The sequence below is a fragment of the Sciurus carolinensis genome, chromosome 15 (genome assembly GCF_902686445.1).
Source record: "Sciurus carolinensis chromosome 15, mSciCar1.2, whole genome shotgun sequence".
NCBI lineage: Eukaryota > Metazoa > Chordata > Mammalia > Rodentia > Sciuridae > Sciurus > Sciurus carolinensis.
In genome coordinates this window covers 24,539,132-24,551,515 of record NC_062227.1, presented here as the reverse complement: position 1 = coordinate 24,551,515, position 12,384 = coordinate 24,539,132, and the positions used below count along the sequence as shown (strand labels likewise).

Below are 12,384 nucleotides of genomic sequence, written 5' to 3'. Positions count from 1 at the left end.
TAGGGAGGCTCACCCTGAATTCTCTCAGGTTGGCCTTGACAATGAGCAGCAGGCGGTTGCTCTCCTGGGTCTTGGTTTCCGCATCCCTCAGGAGCTCTTCGACTGCCCGCAGATCACTGTTATGCTTTGAAAGGAGGCCTTTGGCTGCTTTTTTAAATACCTCCAACTCTTCCTGTGGCTTCTGGTAATGTTTTTGAACTTGTGACAATAAATCTTCAGCAGCCCTGATAAATTAAATCATTCACATTGTAAGTACATGAACAATAATGCTCTTACCTCTGAAATACAGTGGAAGGAATTTTTTACATGTTCACACCCAGTTTCTTCTTGAGATCATGAATGATAAATCAAAGTTATTCTTTTCTTTCTTTTTTTTTTCTTCTTCTATTTTTTGGGTCTTAGGCATGCTAGGCAAACACTCTGCCACTGAGCTTCATCCCCAGGCCATAATCATAACTTCTGGAGAATGGGGAACAGTTTTTCTAAGACAGCTCTGCTTCTGTCTATTTTTTACAAACTTCCAACACACTTTAGACATGTAATTAAAAAAATTATCTTAGTGAATATGGACTCAGAAAATTGGGGCTCCATTCTGTGTTAATGATGGGAACTGTGATGTTTCATGATCGTATAAAATTTTAAGAAAAGGGCTATTCAGTGGTTCATTATGAATTTACCAATTGATTTATATGATACAAAGGATTTTTGGTAGCTGGTTAAGAAACAGATTTTTTAAAAACCTTTAAGTCAATTTGCTTAAAAGACATATTTTGCATCATTAATAAATGTAAACTTCAGGAAGTCAAAATATTTTTCCTGTTCCTTTAAAAATGTGTTATCCACTTGCTATTTAAGTCAATTTTGTATTTACAGCTGCATAGGATATTAAAATTCCACACTACAAACCTTGCAGTGGTCAAAAATATCCCACTAATTCTCTGACTTAATTTTTCAGGTGAACTTTGAAAATATCCATGGAAAATGCTTTATAAAATACCTTAGCTTTCATACATACCAGATCACTATTAAGACATGACAGAAATGTTATTCAAGGATATATACAAGGATACATATTTGAACTCTGACATCATTGGAATAACATCAGAAGTTATTTGAATGTACTTAATGATTTTTAATTATAGTAAAGAAGTATTATGAAATAGACAACAAGAACTAAAGATCATGAATCGATCATTCTTTTTCATTAAATAAAGTATCTTTATGGAAATGTAAAATCGGCATTCAATTTCCATATATGGAATGACTTCACCAGGGTGAAATGATATAGTCCCCAATGACTTCAACCTGGGGAAGAACAGCAAAAAGTTTCACACTTTTCATACTGCAAAATTCATTTGATTAACAGAGTGAGCCAGTACATCCCAGACTGTTTCTTTATGATCTGACAGTCCCATAAACCCTTAAGCAGATTTCATGAGAAAAGTCTTACAGTGAAAGGAACTACACTATATTTGCCCTTCACCCACCTTGGAAATGTTAATACACTAAAAGCTTTAGTGTATTAACAACATACACTAAACATACACTAAAAGCTTTAGTGAGAAGCCTTGCAGTAAAGAACTTGTCTCTTTAGCAGACACTGTGTCTCCCAAATGTATCTGCCATAGAACACATTTCAATAAAATGTTTTTTAATAGCTCTGGGGATACCTGAGTGGAAAATCGTTGGGAAACATAGTTGCAAACAATAATCTGCAGAATGTGGACATGAGTTCATGTGTCAGGTTGGAGTCACTGTCCTGGCAAGCCCAGAAGTATTGCCACCGGTCCCTAATTGATAACTGTAACTTACCAGCTCAACTGTGCAAGCAAGGTGATTTGTGCTGATGCGTGCTTTCCTTCTGGGAGTCTGGTGTTTTGGCACATGTGAGGTATGATCAGTCCTATCATGGTTTGGATGTGAGACATCCCCCAATATCCATGTGTGAGACAATGCAAGAAGGTTTAGAGGAGATATGATTGGGTTATGAAAATCTTAACCCCCTCAGCGAATTAATTCCCTGAGGGATTAACTGAGTGGTAACTGAAAGCTGGTAGGGTGTGGCTGGAGGAGGTGGGTCATTGGGGGCATGCTTTTGATATATTTTGTATCTGGCAAGTAGAGTCTCTCTCTCTACTTCCTGGTCATCATTTCAGGTGCTTCTCTTTGTCACACCCTTCTGCCATATGTTCTGCCTTACCTCGAGCCCTGAGGATTGGAGGCAGCTCTCTGTGGACTGAGACTTCTGTAACCGTGAGCCTCAACATACAATTTTCCTCCTCTAAAATTGTTCTTGTCAGTTTTGGTCACAAGAGAGAAAAAGCTGACTAAAACAAGTCCCCAGTAAGAACCACAGATGACGCATCTCTAGTGGACTTCCCTGGGCAGAAATGCCACGCACACACTGTTAGAGAAAAAGTGTGCTCAGGGAGCCCTTATGGGAAGAAGCCTTCATGGATTCCTTCAGACTCCACTGCATCCTTTTTCCTGGTTCAGCTACGCATCCACAATAAGTCTTGGCCATAAATTCAATTCTGTGCTGAATTCTATGAGTCTTGGTGAAACTCTAAATATCATGGTGGTCTGACACAAACTTGAAAAGCAACTGGTTCGTGTGCTAAATCTGCTTCTCTTTGAGATTGCCCCATGTGAGCATAAATCACTAATTTTCTAGGAATTATAATTAAAGAGCCAATGATAACTCTTAATATAATCCACATAATTTGAAATGGTATAAATATAGGAATGATACATGTAGAATTGGAAAGGAGGCTGGGGGACCCATTTTGAACTCATAATTGTTTTAAATAAAAAATGTTCTCCTTCCCTCCCTCCCTTCCTTTTTTGTAGTACTAGAGATGGAAACCGGGGCCTCAAACATGCTAGTAGAGCACAATAAAAGGTTTCACTAGTCATAGTTGCACTTACATATTAAAGAGAGAAATCAGCAATCTGATTAGCAGTAACTTTATTCCAAACAGAAGCCAGGCACAGGGGCACATGCCTATAATCCCATCTACTCAGGAGGCTGAGGCAGGAGAATTATAAGTTCCAGGCCAGGCTGAGCAACTTAGTGAGACCTGACTTAAAATAAAATTCTAAAAAAGGGTTGGGGATATAGCTGAATGGTAGAGTACTGGTCTAGCAGAGAGTGAGACCCTTATTCAATCCCCCATACTGAAAGGAAAAAAAAAAAAAAAAAAAAGAAACAGAAGAACTTTAGTGTCAGAGAAAGGGATCCAAGGGAGACTAGCCAGTGAGGGAGGGTAGGGGGTGCCAAGGGGAACAGGGGTCAAGGCTGACTCTGCATGTCCCCTTCCTCTCAACTGCGTCTTCAGAAAGTGAAGTTATCCCAATTGCAGCAGGAACTCCGTTGTTCTCCTTTGTGCCCCGCTCTTGGCACCATGCCTGCCCCCTGGGGCTCCATCCCCTGCTAAGTGAATGAATGAGCTGACCGTGTGGGTGATGGTGAGAGGGGATGGTCCCACACAGCGACTCCAGGGAGGGCCTGGAAATCGCCGTCCTTACCAAGTCTCTTAACAGACAGGGGCTCCTCTGCCCGGAAAGGTCAGTCGGCTACTGACAACACAGGAGTGAAGGAGCACACTCTCTGCAGCACAGAGGAGGCGCTCACTGTCTCCTTCCCTCGCCATCTTCTGATCTACCCCATGGCATCTACTTTATGGTTCTTTTAGGGACCCGTCCAGGTCCTAAGTAAAGTCCTAGTAAATAGGTTACCAGTCCTGTCTCCACACTGCATCTACTGCAAGCCCCCCATTTTGTGTTTCACCCAGCAAAGCAGCAACAATGCCAAAAATTATGTCAATGACAAAAGAAGAATATAAATCTAACCTTCTAGCATGTTGCTGGGAGAAGTGTGTATTGTTTTTTTAAAAAATGAGTTCTAGGAAATAATTTAGAAATCCAGAATCCTCAAAATGCACATTATTTGACTAAATGATTCTAGTTCTTAATATCTACTCTGATAAGAAAAAAGCTAAAATATAGAAAAATTAGAACTACATATAGTATCAACATATACATATATTGATACATGTAGTATCAATATATAAATATTTGGTATTTAAAAATACAGACAGTAAAAGTATATAAAAATCTTGTATTAAGATGATTGAAAATAGCAAAATAAATCATAAATGATTTGAATATATCACTAGAAAGAATAAGGGTGGGGCTGGAGTTGTGGCTCAGTGGTAAAGCACTTGCCTAGCATGTGTGAGGCACTGGGTTAGATCCTCAGCACCACACAAAAATAAATAAATAAAATAAAGGTATTGTGTCCATCTACAACTAGAAAAATATTTTAAAAAAATAAGGGCTATTTAAAATAGTCCTTAAGGCATTCATCACAATCTGGAAGAAAGACGACTTGTGCTATTATATCAAGTAATAACTTAATGAAAATACTAAGAAAAGATACCGGAAGGAAGTTTCAAGCTCCCTGATCAGGTACAAGAATTCTTTGGGATCTCTGTCATTTCACACAGTAGTTTTCAATGAGATTTGTAGAACTGAGCTCAGTTATTCTGGAAGTAATGTCCATCTGTTCATGGCCTGTGTATCTATGGACTCTACTTCTATGAGAGATACCCTTGTACTTGATCTACAATAAACACAGTACCAGGAGTTTCTTTTGTTTGTGGTAGATGAAATCTAATTCAAGAGTGATAGAAAAACCCAGAACTACTTCATCATAGCACAAAGATAGATTGTAATGACTGTACTGCTTATAGTCTCTACTCTGGAGGAGTCAGTACCCATCTCTTCACATACCTAATAAGGGTGGGGGTGGGGGTCCTCTCCTTTCCACAATATTCCATCCGCAGTGAGCACTATTATTCCATTATTCTTCCTTCTCTCCCCATATCTACCTTTCCATTTCTACTTGTGGTGTTGTGAAGGATATTTATGAACTTACTTGAGTTCAAGGGTGGCATTTTGGTGCAAATGTGTGAAATTCCTTTTCTGTATAATTTCCAGCAAAGAGGAAATGTTCTGTTGCATATTGTGAAGAGCAGAATCGGGTAGGTGGAAATCTTCATCCCAGGTCTGATTTAAAGTTGTTGCCTTTTCAAGGATTTCTATGGAGAAAATTCATCAATCATTTAATAAGTTTCTCCAAAGCAGACAGTACTAACAGAGACTTAGAATCTTCCTTAGTGAGGAATGTTCTGTTTACCTCAGCTGGGCTGGACCTCCACTCCAGGCCAGACCAGGACATTCCATGTATCCCAGCATGCTCTGCACATCCCCCGACCCAGCACTAGGGAAGCTGGGATTATTGGTCTATCTCATGTCAGTCTTCCCCACTACCCACAAACTCCATAAAGGCAGGGACTATTCATCCTGTTTACCTTGGCATTTCCTTGTAAGTGGCATAGGCAAATATTGATAAATATTTTCTGCTAAATAAACCACCAACATTTGATACTACTCTTTTATTAAGCATTTTAAAATTCTAATCATTTTCTTACATTTTGCCCTATAAAGTCTTTTTTTTTCCCATTGGATTTTGTACTTTTTTGGGGGAGAGATTACCAGGGATTGAACTCAGGGGCACTTGACCACTGAGGTACATTCCCAAATCTATTCTGTATTTTATTTAGAGACAGGGTCTCACTGAGTTGCTTAGTGCCTCACTTTTGCTGAGGTTGGCTTTGAACTCGCAATCCTCCTGCCTCAGACTCCCAAACTGCTGGGATTACAGGCATGTGCCACAGTGCACAGCTGGATTTTGTACTTTTAAAGTCCTTGCATTATAATTAAAAAATGAAAGCAAAAGTATGTTTCTGGTATCCAGAAAATTGAGAGTAACCAGGAGCCCAAGGAGAAGCAACTGTGGAGTGAGAGAATTACTCTAATAGGCTGGATGCACCTTGGCACCAAACTGAAACCCTGAGTTCTTTCTGCTTCCATTCTGGGAGAATAGGTATCAACTTTACCATAGTGAGGCTTGAGAATTAGGATCCAAGTGTTAGGCATAAAATAATACAGAAAATAAAAAGGAAACATGCATTGCATAAGAGAGAAATCTCTCAGTGAAAGACTACGTCCTGGACATTCAGGATTCTCAATCTATGGAAAATTCTGGTCCTGTAGCTGTAGGAAGCTCAGCACAAGACACTGCATCTACTCCCACATCTAATAAAGTGATTGTGCCTCTTCCCACCAAATAAGCACAGAGTCCCACTCAAGACCCGCCCATGCTACCTCTGATGCTGTGATGCAGCCTCTCAATGAATGCAGCCAGGTCTTGACTCTTGTCGAGAATTCGCTCTGTTGCCCTGTTTACCTGCTGGCTGTTTGTTAACACTCTGGTGAGCTGACAGAAAAATAAGGTCTCAGGTTAGTTTGACCTTAAATCATACTCAAGCTTTGGTATTCCAGTTATTTCCTTTTTTAAGAAAAAAAAAATCTATCTATCTATCCATCCATCTCTCTTCCAGGATAGAGAGTGAAGGTGTACACTCTCTCTAAAGCCAGGTTAATCTGGACTACAAACTAAGTGGTTAATGTGATAATTTAATACTCAATGAGAGAAAAGATGTTATATTTTTACTAGCAACAAAACTGACTATCAAACCACGGATTCTCCCTGTGTCTATTCACTTTAGAATGCAAGTGCAGTCACTTAATGATGACTAAATCACTAGGACACACTTCATCACTGTGCAAATGCCATAGTGTGTTTATACATACCTACATGGTGTAGCCTCTACACACACACAAACACACACACACACACACACACACAGTATAGCTATTGCTCCCAGATTTATGATGGACAAAAACTATATGAGATTAAATCAAGCACAAAGGAAAATGATGCTATCAAGAGACTCAGTAAACTGAGTCATAAATTTATGACTTATTATTAATTTATTATTATGACTTATTATTTATTTTTTATCAATATCAGTCATAAATTTTATGGCTATTGTCATAAAAGTACACGGTGTAATAAGAGGAAAAAGTATACTACTGAGAATAAATGAAAGAATTTCACAGTCCTTATTGTTATTGTCAAGTATTATGCACTGTACACAATCCAATACTTACAAATGACTGGCAGCACAGGAGATTGTTTGCACCAGCAGTACCACATTGTCTGCAATGATTGGACAGCTACAGCAAGACTTAAGCCATAGGCATTTTTTGGCTTTATTATGATATTACGAGAATGCTGTCATATCTGTCCATCATTGACCCAAATATCATGTAGCACACAACTATCAGAATACAGAAAGTCAGACCTTACTAAATTGTATGGCCTGAGAGAACCGAGTCCCTAAGAGTTAAGAACAAGGAGTCAGGCAAACTTGGGTGTTAGACCAGATTCTGCCAGGTGGCTGTGGTGGGCGAGACCCGGGGCCCAGGGTTATGCCACATGCATCCAAAGATGGCGACTGGCAGAGAGCCAAAGGGTGTGCTGAATGCGCCTTGAGAAAAACAGGAAGGTTTACCATTGGCTGTATGATAATTAGTTCAGCCGCCTAGCGCGTGGACAGATATATCTTGCATGTATGCTTGAGCTCGTGATCGCTTGACCTTTAATAGGATTGGATGGACATATCTGGTTACAATTGCATATGCATGAGACTGCTTATATATTGAGGGTGTTATCTGAATAAAGTGGAAGCTGCTTCATGAACCTCTGAAGTGTACGTGTCGTTTGTCCCGCTGGTCGGCGGCAAGCACCAGTGGCAGAGTTATAGACATCTCCAAGTGTCATCTATAACGCTGGAGTAATAACAACGCTTACCAGCCCAGAGGCTGAGACTTAGCGACCTTAGCTGCTCTTTTCATAAAGGATTTCCTAATTTGTAAAATGCAAGGTTGTTTGTAATTTCCAAGAAGGCAAAATAATCAGACTGGGCTTTAAAGTTCTTTCTAGTGAAGACCAAAGAGAATCTTCTTTAATTACAGAATTTATTAAGATCAGCTTATCACTTCCTACCAAATGTTTGCTTGCTGAAGTACCAAAAGCCCACACTTGAACCCTTAAACTCTTTCAAATTATCCTGAATTCTAAATTAACACAAGCCAAACTAATACTTTTCTTTAAGAGTGTAGGCTTCTAGGTGTGTACTTTGAGAAATTTATATATAAGTGATAAATTGTAAATTTGACAATAAGCCTCCTGTGCCGACTACTCAGGAGGAGATTCATTTAAGATCCCTAAAAACTATTTCTCTGGCATGAACTAAACAAAATAAATAAATCCCCGTTGATACGAAGATAAGCTGACTTGTCACTTCAAGTCCGAAAATCAGAATTGTCCCTGTCTGAAGCCTGAGTGTTGTGGGGATAACACACACCAGAGTCTGCGCTATGTCCTGTCCACCCAATAAATCACAGGAAGCTTTACTGGTCTTAAGTGGATGACCTGGTGCTTACTATGGGTTCAGTTATAGAATAAATTTAGAGTGAGGAAACTTCAACAATCTTTTAATTCCACCCATACCCCTTGGTTCAGAAAAGACAATGGAGGTCAGACAGCAAAGCCACCACCTGACTCTTCCCTCTGTAGAGATGATGAAAAGTAAGTCAGGAGCCTTTTCCCATGAAACCGTCAGGGTTAGAAAAAATTTGATGATAAAGCACCTGGAGCAGCTCCTGGAAGAGGGGGCTGGTCTGACCTCATCAGAACCTTCTAGATAGCCACAAGGCAATGACTCCCAAGGGCTGGGATGAAGGGTGGGCAAGGAGTTGGTTCTTTGTGCCAAGAACCTACCTGCTTTTGCAGGTCCTCTGTTTGTTCTGCAACACCTTCCAGTTGAATTCCTGCCCAATTCTTTTGGGTATTTTCTTTTAATAAAGATTCCTGGGAACAAAGAAAATATCACCAGGTTTCAAAGTAAGAAGTTCTGATTCTTAACAACAACAACAGAAAAAATCACTTATCAATCCCTTTTGTTGTTGCTGTTGTTCACAGAAAGAAGTTCTACTTTGCCTGAAATTGTCATTTAAAAATAAAACAGTCCACATTTACTTACATTTCAATTATAGCCACGAGTCTATACTGCCAACCTTTGCATTCTATTTCCTACGTAGATATAAATTTACAATTTGATGTGTTAAGCAGAATCAGAAATTGCTGCATTTCTTAGATAAAAGTCTGGTTTTATCAGTATCAGTCATAAATTTTAACTACAATTGCCAACAATTTAAAAGATGTTTGCTAGGCGAAAGTTTTTAAATGAATTCAATAAAGAAAAGCATTTATAATTATTAAGTGCTTAATTTATGCCAACACTAATTTCTTTACATGTTTGAATTTGGTTAACCCTAACAACAATTCTATGAATCTGTCATAATACTTTTTCAGGGAGGCTAAATAACTTGCCCAAGATCCCTGTGTTGGCAAACAATGTAAAATAACAGAGTTCACACTCCTAACCTTTGTTGGATACTTTACATAAACATAAAAAGTTATTTAAAGGAATGGGCAAGTACTTTAAAATGGAACAAATCACTCAAAATTAGTTAAAATTTAAATCAAGCATTCATGTCCCTTGATACATTTAAAATGCAGTTATATCCCAGGGGCCCAAACTGGCAGAAAACAATTTGTTGATTATGTACATAGTAGTTAGAAAGAAAATTTAAATATTTTAAATTTTTTTTTGATTTTTAAAATGGATATAGAATTTCTCATCTTCCAAAGACACTTTTTGCTATTTGAGGAAAAGTAAGTTTTAAAACATTTCTTTGAGTTTCCTAATTTTCCCTTGCTACCATTAGAGAAAGGGCCATTGTAAAGAACACCCATACATGTGAACAAACATGCAAAACACATCTAAGGAAATATTAAGTCTGAGAAAAGCTTTTATTTCATAAAGGCATTTAGGAATGACTAACCTTTTTATTACTGTATTACACAGAAAAGACCTCAAATTTTAAGAATCATATTTTCTTCCAATGAGAATTTAAAGTACTAGAGGAGGAAGCTGGTTACTAAGTCAATCTCTCAATTTCCCATCCTTTTGATCAGACCTTGTTGACAAAACATCAAAGTGTGATTTACCCCCAGAAATTAATAATCTTCTAGGGAAGGACTTTTGTGACCTGGAACTTCAATTAAAAATGAGACACTTAACAGAATATTATTCATATTCAGTCTAAACCAGCACTAAAGAAGATAACGTGCAGATTTCTTTGCTGTATTCATATGAGGACAAATGTTTCCAAATATCCAAAGTCTGTCTAAAGAGGAGCAAGCGATTTTTATTTAATTCCGAAGGGCGAAACAAGGACCATGTGGCAGAATGTATACAAAGGTCCCTATGGCCCAAGTCTCAGAACATAGAAGCTTCCCACAGGGAAACAAGTTAGGTGCGAGATGACGAGGTCACCTTTGAGGCCATGCTGGAAACCTCCCAGTTGGGGATGATGGAAGTGAGGCTCCTACACTAACACCACCACTGACTCTCTCGACAACACGTTTCCGCCTCCATCTTCTCAGTACCCACCTGGAGATATTTAGTTGTATTTTCCAGGTTTGACAAAACTCTGTGTGGGACAGGGAAGATGCCGGTGAGGTTCATCGAAAGAATGGCGTCGCCAACGTTATCCAAGTCATTCAGCAGCACACCAGCACACTCGTCGTCACAAGCTAGAAGAGACAGAAAAAGGGGCAGGGTTCAAGTTAAAATAAAGTGGCCTGCCCTGTGTTCCATGGGTTGTGTGAGCTGTTTTGTTATTGATATGAGCAAAGGTCATGCCAAGTTCCCAGGGACAGTGTCTAATCTCATTATCACTCCCTGCTGTGGGTGGGTGGGCAGTACCGCAGAAGTGCTAAGACCCCGCCCCCCATCCTCATACGGTAGGACTGAGACTGAGATCAGAGAAGGGACATCCCTAGGGTCACACAGAAAGGAGCAGCTGAGCCCAAGAGTGACTTCTGGTGTGGCCCAGTCTATTATACTGCCCCAACTTTTAAAGTGCTGTTGCTCATCTATAACTCAGGACAGCTGTAACAATTTCAGCATTCCTTCCAAAGCCTGGTCTATTGCTTCTTCAGTGAGTTTGCAAAACCTCCCTTGGAAAGTACAAAAGAAGGACAATGGAGAAAACAGCTATGCTACAGTGAGATTTGGGTAACACCCATGACAGCCCCACCATGGTGTTTCCTGTCCTGTGAGGACGGATCCTTGGTCCCGCTACAAGAATGAACTATTAATGCAACTGAACTATTGAGCTAAAATTCCTGTGCTGCTGTGGGTATCAGTGCTGGTATCCTAGAACTCCTGCTTGCAAGTTCAATTCATTAGATGCAACAGCCATCTATGCTCGATTAAAGTAATAAAATAGAATAAAATATAAGGAGACTTTCAGTTTCTCATTGACACCATAGGTCAACATAAGCATTTCTTTCCTACAAAAGCTAACACTGAAGAGGGAAATGTAGCTTTAAACATTTACGAAAGGAACACCCACAAACACAATTGCTCTCCACCAGCATGTGCCTTGGCTGGCATTCCTGGCATCGGATTCCCGTGGCCCCTGGCCTGCAAGTGCACTGCCCGGACATGCGGTCACAGTCACTGTGAACAGAGCCCTGTGGGCTGCAATCACACTTCTGGCAACTGCCACCCGGTGTCCGAGGGTCCCCGTGGTAGCCTGAGGCGCACCTACAGAAAGGAAGATATTAGGTATAGACAGTGCGGCCAACACCTGACAGTAAATACATAAAGCAGCCCCTGCCCAAGGACAGTAATCATTTCTGCCAAATGAAATGCAAAGCACATATTCATCTCAGGAGACCTTGATCTGGAACAGTCATGAGGTCTCATACCAATTATGCACATACAAATTGATAATGACTCCCAAATCATGAGAGTATGTATGCAAGGTGTCCCTGGTGATCTCCATGTGATAAATCAATAGTGTACCTTTCACAATATTGTCCTTCGTAGCCCTGAGTACAGGCATCACAACGGAAATCTCCATCACCTTCCAAGATGCAAGTGGGACTAAAGCTGGAAGAAAATAGTTTTTTTTCCTTGAATTTTTACAGATATTGTAGCTTCAAATCTTTCATAAGTTACTTATTCATGACTGTTGGGACACACCATAGTGTTTTATAAGTTAAGAGAGTACATTAGATGATTAGACAAAGCTTTTTAAACATATATTTTTAGTTGTAGATGGACACAATATCTTTATTTTATTCATTTATTTTTATGTGGTGCTGAGGATGGAACCCAGTGCTAAGTAAGCACTCATGCTAGGTAAGCGCTCTACCAATGAGCCACAACCCCAGCCCTAGACAAGCTTTTAGAGCTTAACTCTGTTGGGCAAACACAAGAAAAATAAAAATGCAATTAATATAAGTGTGCTCATATCCTATATCCTAAAGAC

General features: G+C 39.5%; 1 protein-coding gene across 1 annotated transcript in view; it reads right to left on the bottom strand.

Moving 5' to 3' along the window:
• Positions 1–12,384, bottom strand: part of Lama1 (laminin subunit alpha 1) — a 164,067-nt gene that overhangs the window by 38,536 nt on the left and 113,147 nt on the right. Inside the window, exons 31-37 of the mRNA XM_047526974.1 lie at positions 11,916–12,002; positions 11,461–11,654; positions 10,494–10,636; positions 8,756–8,845; positions 6,232–6,343; positions 4,940–5,102; positions 14–224 (exon numbers count right to left, since the gene is read on the bottom strand). Coding sequence (XP_047382930.1) covers positions 14–224; positions 4,940–5,102; positions 6,232–6,343; positions 8,756–8,845; positions 10,494–10,636; positions 11,461–11,654; positions 11,916–12,002 — 1,000 coding nt within the window. The remainder of the gene's footprint in view (positions 1–13; positions 225–4,939; positions 5,103–6,231; positions 6,344–8,755; positions 8,846–10,493; positions 10,637–11,460; positions 11,655–11,915; positions 12,003–12,384) is intronic.